This window comes from Oculina patagonica, chromosome 8 (genome assembly GCF_052425735.1).
Source record: "Oculina patagonica isolate OP01 chromosome 8, crgOcupat, whole genome shotgun sequence".
In the NCBI taxonomy this organism is placed as follows: domain Eukaryota; kingdom Metazoa; phylum Cnidaria; class Anthozoa; order Scleractinia; family Oculinidae; genus Oculina; species Oculina patagonica.
The window spans coordinates 20,090,114-20,113,632 of NC_135765.1; the positions used below are offsets into that span (position 1 = coordinate 20,090,114).

Sequence of the window (23,519 nt, forward strand, 5' to 3'; positions counted from 1 at the left end):
CCTTGTTGCTGTCCCGTGTTTTTCTTGTTTGCTAGCTCTTCGGGGAATTTGGGAAAGGGGGGGGCCCGCGTCAAATTTAAATTTTTTGGTGAAACAGTAGAATTCACAAATCATGTGTCTTATCTAGCTATTTTCTTGCATCATGGTCTAATTTTTGTCATATTTTTACGTGTCGGTCTAATTTTTTTTTTTTTTTTTTTAATTTTTACTCGTTTCACATGTCACGCAAAAACCCTTTGCCACCCTCTTTGAAGTGATTTGGATGAGTCATTGCTTTGCGAAAATTTTGAGCAAATGTACTCACAGCTCTTTTAAATATTTTCGAAGACTGGAAACTTTTTTCGACAGCATCTCGCTTGAAACAAAATATCTTCTGTTGTTGGTCAAATCGCTACAGAATTTCCACCACCGTAACACACAAAATGGCGTCAAGTCGACAAAATCGACCTCAGCAGTGGAAGCATGGATATTAATTGTCACTAACTCCAAAATATGTTGGGACCCAGAGAGGATAATTTTCTACAGGAAATAGAAAATCACAGGCACATGATTTTTATTTTCGGTAGAAAATCAACCTTGCCAGGTCTCACAGCATATTTTTGAGTTAAGTAACAATAATCCCATGCCCCTCTACGTGGGAGGCGCGGTGGCCTAATGGTTAGCGCGCTCGCCTCCGAGTCGAACGGCCCGGGTTCGAGGCCTGGCCGGGGCGCTGCGTTGTGTTCTTGGGCAAGACACTTTACTCTCACAGTGCCTCTCTCCACCCAGGTGTATAAATGGGTACCGGCGAATTTACTGCTAGGGGGTAACCCTGCGATGGACTAGCATCCCATCCAAGGGGGAGTAGCAATACTCTCAGTCGCTTAATGCTACGGAAACCTGGATAAGCTCCGGCCTGTATGGGCCACTAGGCTCGAAGCAGACTTTACCTTAATTACCTTACCTCTACTGCAGAGGGAGATTTTGTTAGTGCAGAATGCACTATTGTGATGGTTTGTTGGGGCTGTCGTCCGCTAATTCAGCAACACAGTAACCCTCTATGGTGTAAACTTTTATAGTCAATTAATTAATTAATATCAATTTAATATTAATCCTTGTGGAGTGTGTGGGGGGTGGGGAGCACTTGACCATACCCCCCAGGTTAAAACATGGAGCATTTATCTGTTACTTTCATGTGATGATCTCAAAGGTATATATTTGTTTCAGAAAACCCATTGCTCTCCTTGTGGTACTACTCTTTCTAGGGCAACGTACTTTACACCAAACGCATGTGAAGATTAATAGTCTACGTTATTTTCTGGAACCCTCAAGAACATTGCTTCTATTGCATGTTTACGGTAGGATTCCTGCAGACTACATGGTGCCAAGTGAAAACCGCAAATCAATACAATTAGATTTTGGAACTTTCACAATGCTTTCGTAATTAGGTATGCAAAAACTTGCACTCCGGATATTCATAAAAGTAAAAGCATGCAGGCTCAGCAATTCAGTACTGGTTGTAAGCTTGCATCAGGGTCCTGTCTCTTTCTTCAACGGACTTGATCTATGTAGTGGTTACCTTTGTTTTTACACAATCACTTGCTAAAGTTCCCGGGGGGGGGGGCACTCCCCTATATGGCCTATACAGGGACGTGCCGCTGGATAGGGTATGGTTTTTGACTCCTCCGGTCCTGAACAGGGTATATAATTTCAAGCTCCTCTGTCCTAAACAGGGCCTGAAGCTGTCCTAGACAGGGTATGGCTGCAAGACTGTCGTCCATGTATTTACATTGTTTTCGCTTTCGCTTCAATAAAAAGCATTATTTTATTTGGTGGGATAGGTGTTTTTGCATTTCAATGCTTCAAACATCGCGTATGGAACGCAATCACAATAAAGCGTAAATGATTGTTGATGTTGTCCTTTGTCCTAAATAGGGTCTTAGAATAGGGGGTGTTGTCCTACACAGGGTAGGCATATTTTAAGTTTTTATTGTCCTAAACAGGGTCAGGGTTTCAAACCTCCAGCGGCACCCCTATACCTAAACTTAGGTCAAGTACCCCCCCCCCAGGCTAAAGTTAAGCCTATTGTATTCTTGGCGATAACAGCCGCAGATTCAACAGCAAACAACAGAAACAAGCCAACTGGGCTTGCACATGGAATATCATTCGCAATTATTTTGGGCCTCCTCGTAAACCATTTTCCTTTTTCCACAATTTCACGGAACATAAATGACTTTTGAGGACATCATGGGAGAAAATTTGGGTAAGAAAGTTCTCTTTCACTGTTTGTACTCACGGTTTCATTCAGCCTACACAGTGAACATCGCACAACAAATTTTCCCTCGTTTTCATATCATAACATCCTTTAGATCTAACTGAAACGTCCACATCATCCAGTCGATAGAAGATACCATCAATTATTGCTTGTTTTACGTTTACGAAATATGCCACCAGAGACCAATAGAATTAAAATTTAACCGTGAAGTGATTGAACGAGAGCCGCATTTTTTTTGCGTAAAGGCGCATCAAAGTTTTGATATACTCACACATAGAGACAATCAAAATAGAGCAGTTGGATAGTTAACCTTTCAGATGTTTTGCTGTGTACTGTCGCTGAGTAATTTTACCCGTTGTCTATATTTTGTCTTTCCCTGCGAGATTTATTTGCTGTTTGTAATTTCCCTTCCTTTTCTTTAGGGAAACCTCCTCATCCCCAGGCCTAATCCATGCGTACGTACGGAGGCTGGTGGCGACCCCCAAAATTTCTCGGTTCGATGGATAACCATTTGCTCCACTATGAAGTTTTCACACAATAAATGGCGGAACAGTGACCCGTAATGCTTGCGGTCTTAGCCAGCTTTTTAGCCCTACCACTTTAAAATGGTCTCTGCGGTCCCTGCATGTTAACCTTGGTTATCCCATGAAGGTCATGAGCAGTCACACACAAGATTCAAGAGTTGGACTTGGAGTTGATTTCAAATGCCATTATTGGTTGTGTTTTTTGTTTGGACCTGGCTGAGCAGGGGCAGATCTAGAAAAGTCAGAAGGGGAGCACAGAACATTTTGGGGAGACAGGACCCTTGCCCCATACTCACAATAACCTCTTGAACCCTGCTATATGAGCCCATGCTGGATGCCCATCTGTTCAGCACAAAAATAAATTCTGCCTGAAAATATCATTAACACTGCTGAAATCCTCAAAAAAGAACATTTTTGAATAACAGCATGGATAATAAATTTAAATCCATGATGACTATTTGCAAAAACTTGTGATGCACAACAGGGGAAGGAAAAAAGTTCAAAATACTAATAGTGACAGAAAAATATGTACATATTTAACATTTCCAGGTAACTAGCTGAGGCCAACCTCGTCCGTAAATGTTTGTCCATAATGCAGCATAATGACATAATCCAAAAGACGGTAAAAGCTGGCATGGACTGTCATTCATTCACATCTCGAGCCCACCCTGGCGGTATTGACCCTTTGTTAGCTGACTCCAGGATCTGGCTTTACCAAAATTAATCATGATGAATATCCACAAAATAGTTCGGCTCTTTAGCAATCACTTCGAATCAGGCCAGTGTTTTGTTTGTTTGTTTGATGTAAGCTTTCACGTCACGACATGGAGTTGCCTGTGGACCGTCCTTTATCGTCTGGTTTCTCGGTTACTGGAAATAAAGGCATGACGTATGGGCCAGCCAGACCAATGGCGACTCCAACAAGCCCTAAAATTATCCTTGATCTCCGTGAAAGACGTTTGTAACTAGCCAAGAATCCCATTTCTTGACTTGCTGTGGTGCCTTGGTAAGACCCTGTGTCCTTTAGGACTCAAGCCCAGTCTACCCAAGCTGTCCACCCAGCCAAAAGATTGAGATTTTCACGTCATGTAAGACCACTCAACGAGTCGACCCTGCTTGAATGGTATCGAAGCAATACATTGTTGATGTGGATACTTGCACAATGCGACTGAAACATGCTGCTGTCTTCGCTTGATTTGAAGGGGAACGCTAAAACAGGTAAACTCAGTAATTAACTACAGTTATCATAGATTTGATAAGTGCGTTTGACTTGTGCTGACAGTACATGTGTGCTCAGCTGTCCGGCAAACTGTATAAAACAAGTTTCAATGCAAATACCTTTAACGATAAATATTCGCAATAACTTACCAGTAAGATTAACTTAAGCTTAAGTTATTACCGCTAGTCAGAAATTCTCAGGCTCCAAAAACACTTTTATCTAGAAATGGCACTTCGATCGGTTCAGGCCCTAACGATATCCGAAGTCCAAAATCTGCAAAATAGTAAGGAGGCTGACAACAGTTTTCAGCATGCAGCACTTTCTAGAGCTCTTATACTTTGATGGGTCTGTATTATCTGTACTACAAATCTTTGTCAGCTGCTGCTGCATTGACTGTATCAAACAAATGCCCAATTATTGGTAAACAAGTTGTGGATATTTTCTTGACATAATTGGTTACCATGGCAACAGTAAAATCTGTTAAAAACACCCTTATTGTTAGTAAATAATAAAGATGGTAAATTTCAAGCTCGGTGAGAAATAGTGAAGAAATTATTCAACATGACACGGGCGTGGGACAAAGAAAAAATCTGAGTCCCCGACGGGAATAGAACCCATGACCTCCCAGATACCGGTTGGGCGCTCTAACCAACTGAGCTACGAGAGAGAGAGACTCGTTGTGAGCTTAGGCCATTTACTAGGTTGATATGTGACGCGTATCCTGCATACTGCTAGGATGAGCAATGTCGAAATCATCAAATGTGTAGTAAATAATAGAGATGGTAAATTTCAAGCTCGGTGATAAATAGTGAAGAAATTATTCAACATGACACGAGCGTGGGACAAAGAAAAATATCCGAGTCCCCGACGGGAATGGAACCCATGACCTCCCAGGGACCGGTTGGGCGCTCTGACCAACTGAGCTACGAGAGACTCGTTGTGAGCTTAGGCCATTTACTAGGTTGAAATGTGACACGCGTCCTGCATACTGCTAGGATCAGCAATGTCGAAATCATCAAATGTGTACAAGGCTGCTGCCTAACGGGCGCCCGGGCGCCAGAGGCGCCTAAGTTACGAGCACGGGCGACTAAATTTTTGTTCAAGGAGCCCGCATGGGCGCCTAAACATTGATCTTCCACTCCCATCCTTTGACTTCAATTTCCTTGTAACCTTGTTTTATTGGCATAAAAATCCCATTAAAAACAATAACTGCTTCATTTTAAATCGGAAACGCTGAAATTGTTCGCATTTAGCGTATCAATTACGTAACGTGTCTTTGCAAAATTCAGCAACTTCAAAAACCATTCGTTTTCAAGTGTTTAGGACTGGGCCTAACTTCCGAACATGAAATAATGGTTTTTTGTCTGGTTTACGTTTGGTTTGCTTCGTTGACAATTCGGACAAGTTTCGAAGTGAATCTGAAGAAATATTTACGGATACAAAAGTGAAATCAATCTGTTTGCTACTGCAGTCATGAATCAGGTCTGCAATAATTTTAATCTGCAAAAGTTTGATACAAAAATCTTCCGACAGGCTTAAACTTACGTAAAAGAACGTACGTGCCAAATACCGAGATGTGTACACAAACTTACGTGGCGTGTTTTACATGTAATTCAGCTTAATCTATAACGCATCAGAAGCATTGAACGCTTAACTTTCGTAGGAACATAAAATGTATGCCTCTTTTCTTTTCATGTGACATTTCATATCTGCTGCATGCATGCCGCTTTTTTGTGGACTTAGGTTGTTATTTTCAACAAACTGTTTCATGTTTTCACGTTGATAATGAGGAGCCAGCATTCTCGGGCATTGATCCGTGACTAGCAAATTTTTGTGCTAGAAACCTCAGTGCTTTTGCCTGCTCAGATATTCAGTTTGATTAAAATGAATTGCTTTTGTGACTACATTTATTTTATAATGAACTTATTTGATAAGTTTAGTAGTTTGAAGTGTTTTCACAACTTAATTTTTCTGTTCTATTTTTGTTAACTGGTTATCATGTAACAAAGATAAGATCATAACTTAATTAAAGTGTTTACACAGGTGTTTTTGACTTCTCATTACCTTTTTCTAAACTTAGGAAAAATAGACCTGCTTAATTATTGCTTCTTTTTTAACCTTGATTACTAAAATATTAATTGAACTGGATTTTCCTGCTTCATGTACATGTACATTGATTTTCTAAGTGAAAAACTAATGAAAGTACATGAAATGCATTCAGACTGGCACTGGCTAAATAAATGAATTAACCCTTCACGCTCTCAACTAAATGCATGCCAGTTTTCATTGTTGGTTTATTTCTTCCAGCCCAGCTGTTGAATTTAGCCACAGGGAGGAAAGATATTGCAACTTCTTACCTCTGGGTCTCTGAGGTTGCTGCAGAGTAAAAAAACAGTTTTCTGGGGAGGCTCTACTCCAGGCTACCCTTACCCTCTCATATACCATTTCTGCAACCTCATTCCCAGGATTTTATGAATGAGGTTGCCATTTTTGGGTATGTGAAAGTGACCCTTACCCTTTAAGAAACCATATACCCCCTAATGAAGATGGCACCCCTTTCACGTACCAACAAAAGGTATTCTACATCTTTTTTCTTATTTTTCACTTGAATAATAACACCTTATAATACTTAAATGACTTGATCATTTGGTGGGTCTGTTCAAGCATTATGAAGGGTTTTTTTAATGCCTAAAAACCAGTTTTCCCTCCCCTTTTGTATACTCCAACTCGTGAAAACCCTATCCTTTTATATATCTACAGCCTGAAAAAGGTATCCCTGTTGGGCGGAGCCTCTTTTTTAACTCTGCGGAGCAGAGTTAAAAAAACCTAAAAATTCTTGAATCATATATCATATAGCCCTGAAACTGCTCCCAAGAGATTTTTTTTTAACTCTACAAAAAGTTATATCTTAACACGCTGATCATTATTCAAAAATAAAAAATGGGAGTCATAAGCAGTTGCAAACTAATCTGAGTCCCCGTCGGGGAGTCAGATTTTTCTTTGTCCCACACTCGTGTCATGTTGAATAATTTCTTCACTATTTATCACCGAGCTTGAAATTTACCATCTTTATTATTTACTACACCAAGGCTGCTGCCTAAGGAAATTTTTAAGGAGCCCTTCGGGCTCCTAACATCAACATTTAGGAGCCCAAGCCATTATGTTAGGAGCCCAGCTTAAAAGTTGGGAGGTCATTCTCAGAAACTAGCCGCTTTTGAAATTCCAAAACCAGCTCAAAATCACCGCCATATAGTCCGTGACTCCCACGACAGTAACGAAATGGCCCAAAATAGACTGGACTCCAGTCAAATTGATCCCCAACGGAAGGGGGCACGCTACTTTTGTTCACGCATCAAGTCGTTTCCACTACCACACGGCGAGGACAACATTTGCCTCTCGTCGCAGCATCTACGCGTGACAACATGGCGTAACGTGGATTCGCGTGTCTGGAGAAGATGCTGTCGATATTTATCAAACGGCTTCGACCAGCGAATTAAAAATGTATCCCAGTTTACCTTCCGCAATAAAAGAAGAATCGTGCACCTCTATATTACTTTAAGATTTCGCCTACAATTAAAAGCTTGAGGGTTTTTTTTTGAAAATTATGTTACTTTTCTACGCACGAATTCAGAAAACGTTTTGTCCAACTGAAGATTATTAAAGTGCAACTTACCAAGCTCGAATGGAAGCATAGCAAGAAACCGTCAAACGTTTTTCTTTTTTTCTTCCTGGGTATTCTGCTGCTTCTTCCGGGTGACTACGTTTACATTTCGACAGCATCGTCTCCAGACATGCGAATCCACGTTACGCCATGTTGTCACGCGTGGATGCTGCGACGAGCAAATGTTGTCCTCGCCGTGTGGTAGTGGAAACAACTTGATGCGCGAACAAAAGTAGCGTGCCCCTCTCCGTTGGGGATCAATTTGACTGGAGTCCAGTCTATTTTGGGCCATTTCATTACTGTCGTGGGAGTCACGGACTATATGGCGGCGATTATGAGCTGGTTTTGGAATTTCAAAAGCGGCTAGTTTCTGAGAATAACGAGGTAGGAGCAAGCACGTTTTAGAAGTTTACGCATTCGCTTATCATCCTATCTTTGGTATTTGAAAGTCAGAATATAAGTGGTAGCTTTTTTTGTGTGCGAAATTCGAGCCAATTTGAACACATGTCGCACGCCAGTAGCGACAAAGGTTTCCTACCTTGTCATGTTATTATGTACGATAAACAAGTTACAGTAAATCGACGTAAAATAGCTCAAAACGGCATGAAATTACCGGTACGCTATAACAAAAGCAAACGACACTATTTCATGTTCCGTCAACTTTATTTAGAATTTGCGCTTTTATTTACCGCTCAAAATTTTTCCGTTTAAAACCCATATAAACTCTCATATTTTTAAAGGCCGCCATTTTACTTTAATATATTCAAATTTCATGCTTGGGCCACCTGTGATATAGCCAGATCCGGATGCGAGCTAACAGTGGAATAGAAGAAGATAACAGCTATCATGTTCTTTTTGTGTAAATAATCGACAAATATGGAAGATATCGGACTTCGTATTTGAATTGTTTCAAAGAATTTACTCAGAAAGCATATAGTGTCATTTTTGCGAGATAAACACGGACTCAAGGCAAACGCGTTGCATTCATTGCAATATTCAATATTTGAGTAAATTAATAAATGGGAAGCGCGTCTTAGCCTTTTTTGGGGGAAAGAGAAAAAAAAACATGTTTAAGGGGGGAAAAAGAAGAAAAAAAAGATCGTGTGCTTGCCTGCCTGGGCCTTGAACTCGCGCCCTCACTGCTTTCGAACTTGATTTCGAACGCATTGAGCTTACTAAACACATAGGTCCACAACGCGTACATGTATCTAGAGCGTTAAGCATTATTGTATCGGAAGTCGGTGTAGCAATTTGAGTATAATTTTAAGAGGTGTAAAGAAGAGATAGCAGAAAAAGCAAATTTAACGTTTGTTTGGTAACAACTCATACTAATTTCAACCTTGAGAAGTACCAAATACCGGAGAAAATTAATATAAACAGTGAATATATGGGAAGTCTGGGAGAAGAAGAAAGGTGCAGGTGTAGGGCCTGTCCTAGAAAATAGTTCACACCCTTATAACTACTGAGCATCCCTCACTGACTATACCTTCGACAATATAAACCTTCTTTACCCAAAACACCACATATCGTCCTCGCCCGCACTTTCTAACCTTTGGTTGTTAATTACTAGTATTGTAATATAAACATCAATGAAATACCAGAAAATCTTTTGCACGAAAAAATCATATCTTCACACATGAGATTAACATGTTATCTTCACATGTGAAGATATTGATTTTGAAATGTTGTCTGACAAGTTTGCCCTGTTTCAATGCTGAATGAGCCAAAGTAAATCGATATTAAGTCGAAGCATCTTCAGATCTTCCTCTGCAATTTTCAGCAATCTTCGCACATCTTCGAAAATTTTTGGAAAATGTTCGGAAAAATTCATACGACCTTCGGACAACATTTTGCAAATCTTCAGAAATCTTTGAAAAATCATCAAAAATGTTTCATCAACACGCAATTTTGGAGCACAAAACAACAACTTTAATTAATGCTAATTTATGCATACATGATGGCCTGGGGCGAGGCGCATAATGAATCTCGTAACATCTCCCCTGGCAACAAAACGACAAGTTAATAATAATTAGCAACAAGTTCAACATTCAAGCTATGGACATCAATCATCCTAGTTCCAGAGACTATATTAAGAACTTTTTATTTATGGACATATATTTCTGATATGGACATTACTCTTCATGAATGTTCCTGACATTGTTGTTACGAGTTTTAGACTGAAGTACTTTCTCACAATTTGAGAAAGTACTTCAGTCTAAAACTCGTAACAACAACGTCAGGAACATTCATGAAGAGTAATGTCCATATCAGAAATATATGTCCATAAATAAAAAGTTCTTAATATAGTCTCTGGAACTAGGATGATTGATGTCCATAGCTCGAATGTCCAAGATCACACCGTTCTTAACAAACAAAGTCTCTGTAGCGTTCCGGTAGTCTAACCGTCCGAGTTCTGGTCTGTCCCAGTGGCTCCACTACATGGGGTTCATCCAAGACTGATAAACCAGGTTCTTTAGGGGTTGGAGGTAATAGAGGGGCTCTTAGTCCCATTTCTGGTTCCGGTGTATCTGGAGTGCTCAGTTCCACTGTATCAGACTCTTCCTGGACTGGTTCCAGAGTGGTTCTTAGAAACTTCCAGTTCCGTCTGTATTCACGTCCACTAACATCCACAATGTAGGATCGTGGAGCAACTTGTTGCACACATGTACCCAGTCGCCATTTGTTCTCTCTCTGTGATGATGATGGTTTTACTCGCACAGGCTGCCCAATTTTCAACTCTGGCAGCTCCTTTCAGCCTCTGTCAAAGTAGTGCTTTGCTTTCTGACGCCGCACCTTGATTTTTTCCGCTACTCCTTCTTCAACTTGTGGTCGCAGTAGTTGGTTTGTGGTTGGCAGAAGGGTGCGTGTGCAACGAGACATCAAGCGTTGCGCCGGGCTGCTACCCATGTTCTCTGTTGGCGTGTTTTGCCAATCCAGGATTGCTTTCCAGACATCTTGTCCACTTCTCTTAGCTTTCTTCATTATCTTCTTGACGGCTGATTCTACTTTGCCATTTGACTGACTATGATACGGCGAGGTTGTAATGTGTTCAAACTCCCAGTCGTGGGCAAAGTTTGTGAATTGTTCACTCGCAAACTGTCCACCGTTGCAGCTTATTACAGCTTCTGGTACTCCATACCAGCTGAAGAGTGCTTTGCTCCGTTCTATGACTGTCTCTGATGTCATGTTTGGCAAAGTGTCAACCTCCCAGAAATCAGAGTAGAAATCAACTGTGATGAGTTAGTCTTCACCATCCAGGGTGAAAATGTCCATCGCTACACGGCTCCATGGGCATTCTGGGATCTCGTGAGTCATCAGAGGTTCCTTACACTGTGAATGTTGGTATTCATTACATGCACTGCACTGTCCGACCATGTCCCGTACTTCATTGCTCATGTTTGGCCAGTAAAGGACATCTCGGGCCTTACGCAAGCATGATTCAGCTCCCAAGTGGCTTGAATGTATGCGGACCAACATCTCTGAATGCATGGACTTGGGGATAATAATTCTTGATCCCTTGAACAGAACTCCATTTTGGGCTGTCAGCTCATCCCGGTATGCCCAGTATTCTCTAATAATCACTGGCACTTCCTCCTTGGTCTCTGGCCAGCCTGATAGGATGGTTGACTTCAAGACTTGCAGGGTTGTGTCTTGTACTGTCTGCTGCTGTATCTGCTTGAGCCTGCTGTCTGTGACTTTGAGGAAGTCCGTTTGGTTGATGCTTTCAATCTCCTCCTCAAATTCGGTCTGCCCACAGATGTTGAAGATCTGGTCACCAGGTGTAGCGTCACTTGTCGGCATCTGTGGGGGAGCTGCCCTGGAGAGTGTATCAGCTACATGTAAATACATTTCTTTGCCTCTTTTGTAAGTCACATTCAAATTGTATTTCTGCAAGCACAGCAACATGCGTTGTAGTCGTCAGGGTGCAGTGATCAGAGACTTCCTAAAGATGATTTCCAGTGGCTTATGATCTGTGTTTACATTAACACTCACTCTGCCATGAATGTACTGGTCGAAATGCTCACATGAGAATACTATGGCCAAGCACTCTTTCTCTATCTGGGCATAGCGGCGTTCGGTGCTTGACAACGACCTTGAGGCGAAAGCCACCGGCTGTCCATTCTGAAGCAGTGCTGCCCCGAGACCAACTTCACTGGCGTCACATTAAATGGTCACCTCTTCTTTGACATCGTAGTACCGGAGTATAGGCTGGGTCGTCACTAACTTCTTGATGCTTTCCATGGCTTCATCATGCTGTGATTGCCAACACCACACACTGTCTTTGTCGGTAAGACGGCGAAGTGGCTCACATACGCCTGAAATGTGAGGCAGAAACTTGGATAAATAATTGACAAAGCCGAGGAAACGCTGTACGGCTTTTATTCCATCCGGTTTTGGCATGTCGATAACCGCTTGTACTTTCTGAGGATCAGGGCGAAGGCCATCGGAGGTGAGCAAGTGTCCCATATAGGGCACCTCAGTCAAGCGCAGTTTCAGTTTCTGCTTGTTTAGCTTCAGGTTACACAGTCGAGCTCTTTCCAGCACACCAATTAAGTTGCGGTCGTGATCTAGGTCTGCTTGCTCTTTGGTATCTCCTGATCCATAGACCAGAATATCATCAGCAATCACTTCCACTCCAGGCAGACCTTCCAGTACCTCGTGCTGCCACCTCTGGAAGTCTTCGAGAGCTGTAGATATACCAAACGGCATTCGCAGCCAGCGGAATCGGCCAAAGGGGGTCCAGAAGGTTGTAAGGTAGCTGCTTTCTTCTTGGAGCTTCACTTGCCAGAAGCCATCCTTTGCGTCTAAGACTGAAAACACCTTGGCATTTGATAGGCGTAGCAGCACCTCTTCGATAGTGGGCATAGGGTAATGAGAACGCTTCAGGGCCTGGTTGAGGTCCTTGGGATCAATACATATCCGCAATTTGCCTGAAGGTTTTCGAATTGCCACCATGCTGCTGATCCAATCAGAGGGTTTGGTTACTTTAGCCAGCACCTGCTTCTGCTCTAGTTCTTCAATCTTCTTTTTTTAATTCTGACTTCAGGGGCACAGCTACTCTGCGAGGTTGGTGCTGCACTGGTTTGATGCTCTTGTCGATCTCAATGCAGTATTCACCTGGTAGACATCCTAAACCTGAGAACACATCACCATAGTTTGCTACTATGTACTCGAGAGTTAAAGGGCTTGTTGGTACTTGTGCTTTCAACTGGGTTTCTTTGCGGCCCCGTGTCTTCAACAGCGTGAACTCTCTCATCCAGATTAACTGTTAACAGGCCGAGTTCCTCACATGTTGTTGCTGACAGCAAGGGCTTCTGATCAATATCAACCACTTGGAAGTCTAGCAGTTGCTCTTTTCCCTGTCGACTGAAAATTATGTAAAGTACATCTTCCTTTTGGTAATATAACTGACCCATCGTACAAGCGTAGGTTGGCATTTGATTTCTGCAGCTTAGGGTCTCCATCTTGAGTAATCCTGCAGTAGTCAGCATAGCTAATGAGGTTGCATGTAGCGCCACAGTCCATCTGGCACGGTATGTCACATGGAGTCTTTCCATTGACACTCAAAGACAGTGTTGCAAACCACTTTTCGCCTGAAGCTTTAACCGAGCCCACGGTGTGTTCCATGTTGTAAACTGACTCATCTGATGATGAATCTGACTCATCTGAAGGCGCATCAAGCATGTTTACATTGTTGGGCTTCTTGGGTTGTTTGCAGACTTTGGCGAAGTGATGCATCTTCTTGCAGTTTGTACAAGTTACACCATATGCTGGGCAGTGCTTTCCCTGTTTTGGATGTTTTCTGCCACAATATGTACAAGCGTGGGGCGTTTCTTTTCTCGCGTTTTCTGACCCATGATGCTTTGGGGGCGTGCCTTTCGGTTTCTTTCCTTTCTTGTCTTTCTTGACAAATTTTACGTCCGATACCTTATCGTTGTTCAAATTTCGTAGCTGTAAACTCATGACTTCGGTGTTTCTACACATGTCGGTCGCCTTTTGCAGGGTTAGCTTGGGTTCTCGAAGCATTCTGGCTTGTGCGCTCCCGTCTATGGTACCTAACACCAACCGATCTTGAATCAAGTCGTTCTCGAGAGTACCAAACTCGCATGTTGATGCCAACTGCCGAAGTTTTGTGATGTACTGTGCGAATGTTTCACCTTGGCTCTGTTCACAAGTGTTGAACTTGTAGCGCTCGTAAGTGACATTTCGGGTTGGTTCGAAATGCGCCTGTAGCGCTTGCAGAATTGGGTCAATCTTTTTCCTGTCACCATCCGCCATTTCAGTGTGTTTAAATACTTGGAAACACTCTTTGCCCATGACAGATAACAGCGTAGCGACTCGGATTTTTTATCCGGACCGATGGCAATCTTGTAATTCTCAAACTGGGATTGCGCGAGGTCCCCCTTCATGTCCATCGGTGCTGGAGTCGGGAAGTTGCTCGCGGCCATCGTGTAAATCCTTTTGAATCCTCGATTCACAGAACCATCCAGGCTTTGTAGCTTTCTTTACTGTATACTGGATGTTCAGGGATGTATTTTCCGGCGTGTGGGTTGGTCACGAAACTTGCGGAGGCTTTCTTACTCAACAAGAGACGTACACATTTCTGACACCATGTTTCATCAACACGCCACTTTGGAGCACAAAACAACAACTTTAATTAATGCTAATTTATGCATACATGATGGCCTGGGGCGAGGCGCATAATAAATCTCGTAACAAAAAAAAAAACGTAATTAGTAGGTTTATATAATAAGCAGAATATTACATGGTTGCTTGTCGAGATACGAAATTTTTCTCCATGTGTTCAAATTGATATCTCACTCGTGAGCACTCCCCACAACCATGTATCATCCTCAATTTATTATAAGGGGCAGCTTTATGCCTTAGAACTTATTTATATACATTTATATCATCAGGGAGTAATGCCTGCAGCTGCCAGAAAGGGAAGTAACAAAAAAAAGAGTGGGAAGAAGAGTGCTAAAAAGGGTCTGAAAGGTCTGCAGAGTATCGCAGAACTGCTTAAGTCCATCAAGCTGCAGTATGAACTGAAAAGCAATGACTTCAACAGTTATGTGCATCCAGATGTGAAGAAACTCATAAACCAGTATGCTGAAAATAACACTCTTTTGGCAAAGGTATAAGCATATGTAGTCAATCAATGTAAAACAATATTAAACCGTCTGGTTCCCAGACCTACCCAGGGTAACCCTTGTAAAAATTTTACCGCGATCGCGCCGCGTTTTTGGCCGCCGCGATTGGCGCATCGCGGCGCGATGGATCGGGAATCGCACTGCGATTTGGCTTGGGGGGGAATCGCGCCGCGATCGCGCCTAAATCTATAAATTTAAAAACAATTATCTTGGCGTTTTGCATACCGACAAAACAAACACACAGACTGTATCGAAACAACATCATTTATTTACAGAAGCTTACAGAAAAAGACGGCCAGTTTCGCTGCCGAGCACAATTAAATTTCGCAAAGCCGGAGAGCGTGATTGAGTCTTTAGTTTACAAGCAAATAAGTGAACAGTTCTTCTGTAAAATGTGAACAACACATTCATATCGGCAACTTACCTTTTACTCGTGCTCAAGCGAAAGAAGATGCAATGATGTGATCTACCAAACGAGCGAACTATCTCTTGCATCTGCGAAGTAGCCGAACCGTCGAAGATGCGCTTTCTTTTCCCCGAAGCTTTTTTAAATAATACAACATTTAAGTCCCAAGCATCAACAGGTACAACTATGCATTGAATGGTCCTTACCGTCAAAATGTTTTCCTCTTTCCACTGTTCGAGTTTTGCATTTTTTTTATATTCACAGTTTAGCTGTAGTTCAGTCAACAAAGTCCATGACGAAGGGACGAAGCGCTAGCTGTTGAAATTATAAACAAGCAGTCGCTCGAATTAACAAAACAAATTCTAGCAGTTTTCACAGAGACGCTTTTCCCTCAAGTTAGGTCGCTTCTAAACTCTTGTTATTAACAGAAGCAGCTAAAAAAGAACACATTTTTCCAGTCCTGATTGTGAAGAGAAAACATACCAACTTTCTCCAAATAAAATTTCTTTTCTGCTTGGGATGGCGTAGCGATTGCGTGTACTATGCACTACGTGACCTAACTCAGCCAATCGTAACGCTCAGTTCACGACACCTTGCGGCAAAAGGCGGGAAAGGACTTCGATGTGTGTGGTCTACGATCGTGGTCTACGGGAAGGTAAATATAAAGCCCGGGCCAAACGAGGATGAGAGTTGATGAGAGTTCAAACTCTCACTCTCGTTTGGCATGGAACTCTCATGCACTCTCATCGACTCTCGTGCGCTCTCATCGACTTTAAACGTGCTCAAATTTTCATGAGAGTCGATGAGAGTTTGACGACTCTTGTTCTCGTTTGGCCCGAGTGATGATAGTCGATGAGAGTTGACGAAAACTCTCATGAGAGTCAACTCTCATCAACTCTCATCCTCGTTTGGCCCGGGCTTAAAGCTCTAAAAAAAGCTCATTCTGACAGCCTCTTCGGAGCCACAATTAAATTAAATGCCATATAGAGGATTTTTCAATGCAAAAAAATGCAATTGCAGCGAATTCCTGATTGTATTTGCATTTGAAGAAAATGGCCGACAGAAATTTGTCATTGGATTGCTCAAAGGTATTAAGGCTCCTCAAAGATAAGAAAAGAAAGAAACAAAGTGTTTGAAAAGATTAAAAAACGGACTGTTAAGAAATAAAAATTCTTATCTTTTAATTTATCTTTACTCATTATCACGCGCCACTTTGTCGCGCCAGTTCGTCTAGACTAAAACTAAATAAAACTTTTCTCGTGGGAATCACGTCCTCACGGCTCACCGTCAGACGTAATAAAATGTTTTTCGACATTTTAAATCAAACTAGTTTTATAACTACTTGGATTAGTACTTAAAGTTTAATTCATCAATACAAGTCATGATTTGCGTTACGACCACAGCATGATTTGTGAGAGTTTCAAAGCATATTGACTTTCTCCCGGTGATCGAGAAGTGAGTTCTCGCCGGGAACACTTCCCGAGATTTATTCCAGCCCCCCAAATCGCGGTGCGGTGGTAATCAATCGCGTCGCGATCGCCTCATCCGCCGCGATCGCGACTATCGCGGCAATCGCGGCGCGATCGCGACATTCGCGTTCATTTACAATCGCGTCACGCACGATCGCGTTGCGATGACAACAAATTGCGGCGCGATCGCGTCAGTCGAGGCGCGATCGCGACATTCGCGGCGCGATCACGGCAATCGCGCCGCGATCGCGGTAAAATTTTTACAAGGGAAGTCATGTAAAAACTACACTACAGTAACTGTAAATATAATAAATCAAGGGTGTCGCCACCTATTGGGATTCAATTCCTTAATATTAATATCAAGTAATAGTTTTTCTTATTTAAACATTGCAAATTAAGGATGACACAACCTACAGTATCAGGATACAATTCCTTAATAAATTATTAGGTTATTGAGTTGTATGGTTTTTGTGTGGACTTTAAAGTCTACACATTGTTGTCATGCAGTTTTTTCCGATTGGGGGGTCACTTTCCGTGATAACTCGGGTTAGTGCTTTCGGAAGTTTTTGACAGTGATCGGAGAATCCGAAGTTTCGGTGAGATGGGCAGCCAAGGCAGTAAACCCAGAAATTCGATCAGTATCGAGTAAGTCGCACTTTATTCTTGAATCTAGAAGCCTTTTTGACACATCTTTCGAAGAGCGTGTGGTGGCTGGAAAATATACATCAAGGAAGAACTTCAAAGGCAGCGGTGGCGTAGATGAAAAGTGAAATAACAATCGCGACGGCTGAAATCTGCATATCTAAGAACAACTGCGGTCGCAGGTCACGTTTCTTTTTATTTCACACTTTTGACTCACTTTCGGTATTGTTTGTTTTTCTGTGCGGCTTGAGCACTTTTGATTCGCATATTAAAACGAATCAAATGTCTGGTTATTTATTTCTTTCAGCTTTGCCACACACAATGAATGCACAACGAGTTGTATCAAAACAAGTTCGCCGATCATGTTGTTTTACTTGTCTTGGACGCCGGGATATAATTCACCAGCTCTATTTCTCTCAAGTAGTATATTTAGCAAAAGACCGATGTCGAATTTAGAACTGAACTAAAACATTGTCATGAATAGAATAAAAACAACATCGAACCGTAGAATATGCATATATCCAAACCGTGCGACAAAATAATTTAATTGTCGGTTTAAATAACGTCCTTCGCCGCCTCTCAAAACACCGACTCCAAGTGAATATTTCGTGAACAGTAAAATATATTTCTCCGCCTTTCTACGCAAGCTACTAAGAAATTATTTGTGAAAGCTTATTGAAACGTTGTTATTCCAAAAAGGTTAAAAAGAACTCATTGAAAGAAAATTAAACAAGTTTTTCGATGAGCTGTTTACACAAGCTTTACACAAAAAGTAAGGGTTGTGTAAACAAGCGATGCGAGACAGTTCACGTGCTCCACGCAACATTTCTTTTTTTAATGAAAATAGTATCCTATCTTGCTAGCGGTAAGGAAAGGCTTTTGGTCTAATAACTGCTGTTCTTGTAGGATTCTAGGTTTTTATTTGCATGAAAAAAAGGCACTTGTCGTGAACGACGTGACAAAGGGTCATACCACGCTCATTGAAATTGCGTGACATCCCAAGCGGCAATGGTAACGTGAGTTTATTGAAGCGTAGTATTTAAGACAAGTAATAGAACACTTTGTTCTTCCAACAGTCTTGTAAAAAATAAATTGATTGATAAGTTCTTTGTTTTTTCGCCTTGTATCTCGAATTACTCGACGAACTGATTTGACTGCTACAGTAACTCATTGATTAATTCATAATGTCAACTTTTATTCAAATGAAAGTCCACACATGTTCGCACAGCGGACTCACTTTTACTGTTATTTATCCCATGCCTTGAAGAATACAGCCCATCAGAAGCCTAGAAATCTGTAGCATACTCTAGTGCCCGGGGGGGGACTCCTATATGAAACAGATGGGGATGCTCGTCGGAAATTTTGAAAACAACCCCTAAAAGAGACCAATCAGGGTGTGGCTCGAGCTTTTCTTGACCCCTAAAAGATACCAAAAACTTAAGAATAGAATATATATTTGTATATTCCTTCGACGTGTGTAACCCTTAACGAGACCATTATGGCTTAAAATATTGGCGTTTTGCTCGGAACACCCTAAGCGAGACCAAAAATCCAAAATTTACACCCCTAAGTGAGACGACGAGCATCCCCGTCACTTTCATATGCGAGTCCCCCCCCGGGCTCTAGTGTTCCATGGGTTGTATTCCATTCAAGTTTCCAGGTGTTTATCATGGCTTTCATGTTTCCGGGAAGCACACACTATTTTATTATCTTCATCCTACATGTGCAATGTATAACTTTTAAATCATGAATATGGTTAAGGGCTAGGATTTTCAACATTATAGTTTTGCACTTGTAAAACTTTGTACTAGTGGGAGGCATGGTCAAACGGCATGGGTTCTAGCCCTGGCCAGGGTGCTGCATTGTGTTTTTACACTTTACACTCACAGTGCCTCTCTCCACCCAGGTGTATACATGGGTACCGGCAAATTTACTGCTCGGAGGTAACCCTGTGATGGACTAGCACCCCATCCAGGGGGGAGTAGCAATACTCCTAGTCTCTTAATGCTACGGAAACCAGGATAAGTTCCAGCTGTATGAGCCATTTGGCTCGGATACAGAAAACTTTTTACTGACCATTTAATCTCTTTTTTCTGTTGTCAGTTCATATTAACACCAGGTCCAGCTGAGGAATTACCTGTTAAAGTTCCACCACTTGTTGCAGCAATAAGGAGCAATCGATATGTACATGTTAAAGAGCTTTACATATGGGACATACCCATGAAACATGAGGATATAGCCACACTGGTTTGTAATTTTTACATGTATATTGTGATCAACTTATTCATGCAAAAGTCAAGATATGTCATCCTTAGTCAGTTAGACCATTGACATTGGTTTCACTTAAAATTAATATAAATATAAGTTTGCTATAACACAAACATGGGCCTGGCATAGTAGGGGTGTCGAATGGTAAATGCGAGACTGATATCTTTTCTTCGAGCCCGAGATTTTTAGTCTTGCAAAAGAAATCAAGACTCTGAGAAGGCGTCAAATAAAATATTGAGATTATGAGACCCCTGAAATTTGGCTAAAATTTTGTGAGACATGCATTTTTAGAAGGACCATTCACCACGTACCCCTCATTGTAGTTGGGGTGCTGGACTTGTAATCCAGCGGTCCCAGGTTCAAAGCAGCTGCCCTACCACTTGATGTTTTTTTGTTCCGTGGTCCCAAATTTAACCCCTTCATGCTTTGTATGTAGCCAAGTGGTCTGCCTCCTGCCAGTTGGTTTTTCAAGAAGTTTATTTTCTATTTGTAATAATTGTTGGTTTGATACATCAAGCTGACAAAAACATCTGTTCGTCCATTCATTTGTACAAACTCTAGGGTGGGAAGTGGAGTCCCAGCCTATTGGCAGAAGGTGGATGCCAACTGTTCATGAATGGCATGCCACCTTGGTTAATGTTAAGGTTGACATCTGCTTACATCTTTCATAAAATTATTAGAATTATGGTCAATAATATTGACAGCTGTCAAAACAAGGTAACTGCTGAGCAGTATCATAATGCACGGGTTCAGGTGTAAAGCTCATTGAGGTGACATGTTTTTTTTAAGTTGACTGCTGATGGGGTAACAGGGTTTCGTCAGATTGCAGGTTCATTAAGTCCTTTTTTTTCTGTGCTGTGTGATTGATAAATTGATGAATGTATTAATATGAGTGCTCATAAATTAGAAACATACTGATTTTTGCAATTTGCAAAAAAATTAAACTAATTTACTGCTGGTATTGTATTTAAGGTAATGTAAAAATATTCTGTGAGCAATTATGCAGTCAGCTGACTGTACATAACTTGTCCTTCTGAATTTAGGCATTGCTTCTGGAGCAGTCTATTTATCCCATTCAATACCTGGAACTGATGGAATGTAGCATTGACAGTTATGGGGTGGACAGACTAGCAAGGTAATTTGAAAACTAACCTTAATATTGATTTCATGCAAATCAATGTTTTTAATACTCATGCTTGAGTGAGCTCCCCGTTGATCCCTTATAGTGAAGGCAGAGTTTCTCCATCCAGATCTAGGATTTGTTTCTATCCCTGGCGGCTATCTGAGGTTCTATAGTGTATTGGATTACTTGATTAGGGGCCTCATCGGGCATCTCCGATCAAAGCGCAGCGATTTCAAGTTGGGGCTTCTTGTAGCGATCCGCTCGTGTTGTCGTTGGGTCTTTTCCTGGTAATTTGCTTGAACACAGTTATTAATATTATTGAAACAGACTTCAAAATTTTTAGCATTCTCATAGATATTCCCGCTTAAGTTGAGCTCTGGCTGCTTGAGGTTCCACATACTTGTGTTTATCCCAGAAGTCCTGAAATGAAAGTTCCTTGGTTTAAAACTCAGCATTTGTCTTCCATAGTGGTTTACTCGTTGAAATCCCACTTCTGACACCAAGTTCGGTGCGGCGTAGTGAGTAAAACAATTAAGGAACAGAGATGAAGTAACAAACTAACTATATTTCTGCCATGTGTGATTGCTACAGTTAAGTGCATAAAAAGATGCAGCCCGGGCCCGGTTTATAATCTGGCTGTTTTTTGTTTGTTTGTTGGTAAATTATTCCAGATGCACAGTCGGCCCAGCATACTTCTTCTTGGTCACAGTCATGCAAGTTTTGCTGTTAACTAGTGATATGTTGCTCAACTGTACAAGGTAATCATTTACCTATATATTTCAGGCCTTATTTAAAGAAAACTGTTTTTTGAATGATCATGATGCTAGTTCATGTTTTCTGTGAAAGTAACCTCACAATAAAAAGCTATTATAACCTTGAATTGTAAATGTAGTGTGTGATGTCACTAATTGTATTTACCGGTACATACATCTGTTGCTTTTTAGGTCAATATGTATGAGCAATCTAACAGCACTGTTGCTTGATTATAACAAGTAAGAATTATCAACCAACTCTTCATTTAAAAAAATAGTATAAAAGTGAGACAAGAGGACAATTAGGAGAAAGAGATGAGCTCTGGGAACAAAGGCCATAAAAGCCTTTGAAAAGTAAAGTGTTTCCAGCTCTTCCAAACTTTCTTGACAAAGAAGACTTTCTGGTAAGGCGTTGATCTCTAAAGCTTCTATGTTGAAATTTTTTTAAATAAAAAATTTTTCAAACTTAAAAATTTTAGGGCCAATAAAAAAATAAATATAAAGGGCGGGAAAAAAAATTTATATTTTTTTTTTTTTTTTTTTTTATAAAAAACTGTTTTTAGATTACCGATTGCCAAACACTAAAATTCTGTCTGTATACTTCAGCATTTAATCACAGAACCTTCAGAGTAACACATATGGAATGAGTTACAATTTAAATGTAGAGTAGTGCTGTTATTCTTTTGGTAGACATTTTTAAAGGTTACATGTTTCTGTCTTTAGGTTTGGTGATTCTGGCTGCAGTGGTCTTTGTAGAGGCCTTTATGGTAATAGAACTTTGTTGCGTCTCAGCCTTAGTTATTGCAATCTTGGTCCTCCAAGTGGAGAGATCCTTGGGAAAACAATTTCCAACACTGCCTTAAGGTAAATATAAACAAAAATAATCTGTTGCCAAAACTGTATTAAGAAATTAATAATAATAATAATAATAATAATAATAATAATAATAAAAATAAAACCTTTATTTCACATAATCATTAAAAAATGTACACACATCGATAAAAAAGATACATAATTGAAAATCAGCTGTAAAAAGTTGATAAGATGTCTTTGCAATAATATGAATAATTATTTTTTGATACAGATTTTATAAATTTTAAAAACTCTGCCACGATTTCAACATTGTAATAATAATTGAATAATAATATTCTAGTAAAAATTGAAAATCAAACTGAATATCAAAATGTAGTAGTTACTGAATATCAAAACCTAAAGTCCTGCAATTCCTCTTTCAATGTCAAAGTCCATCTCATTGATGTTGAGATTTACTCTCCTCAGTGAATGCAATCCCCTTAAGCATAGGGGGGACTCAGAATGGCAAATGAGACTCTGGTTCTTATCCAAGACATCGTAGTCAAGTAATCCTCACCTTTCTTGACTGATAGGAGTTCCGCTAGTCTCTTGTGAATTAGACTTGACACTCAGGTGCCATGCCACCTGTAGTGGTGAACACCAGGGGCATGAACGTGGCTTGTTCAACCTCCATAACTCGGCTTGCGTAGATACGTTTCTTCTTGTTTTCATGCTGGCGATATATTTGCTGAGGGGTGAGGTCCTTGTAAGATTCCGCTTTTGGGTGGCACAACTGTTTGCCAACTTGTTTGAGGTCATTTACAAAATATTTCACTGTGGATATTAAAAAATAATCGCATTTTTTTTTTTAAAAAGAAGGCTTCATAAAAATTGCTCATAACTTAGACAAATCTTGCTTGATCGTCACAATTTTAACGATGTTTCTTTACTTCAGGGATCTTTTCTCAGCCTTTATAAATTTTTTCAAATTGCTTACTAATGTTTTCCTTTTAGGGACCTGTCAGAGCAATAAATACCTGCAGGTCACCTTAAAACATTTCCCCATTATACTTGGTTCCTCTATATAAGTTTTTAAAAGATATCTAGGTGTAATTGCATTTTGTTATGTGCAAGAAAGGATAGTTTAATTTGCACAACCCGCCCATGAACCTGTAACATAACATTAAGGTGTAATCCTTATTCATTTCTCGTTTTTTGAGGGAGTAATAAAAGTGTGAGCTGGGTGCGAATAAGCCTG

General features: G+C 40.8%; 1 protein-coding gene across 1 annotated transcript in view; it reads left to right on the forward strand.

Annotated features, from left to right (window-relative positions):
• Positions 1-3,881: 3,881 nt before the first annotated feature.
• LOC144662188 (uncharacterized) overlaps positions 3,882-23,519 on the forward strand; it is a 36,586-nt gene continuing 16,948 nt past the window's right edge. The window contains exons 1-6 of the mRNA XM_078522948.1: positions 3,882-3,996; positions 14,576-14,794; positions 19,430-19,573; positions 20,638-20,729; positions 21,662-21,709; positions 22,193-22,333. Coding sequence (XP_078379074.1) covers positions 14,582-14,794; positions 19,430-19,573; positions 20,638-20,729; positions 21,662-21,709; positions 22,193-22,333 — 638 coding nt within the window. The 5' untranslated portion in view covers positions 3,882-3,996; positions 14,576-14,581. The remainder of the gene's footprint in view (positions 3,997-14,575; positions 14,795-19,429; positions 19,574-20,637; positions 20,730-21,661; positions 21,710-22,192; positions 22,334-23,519) is intronic.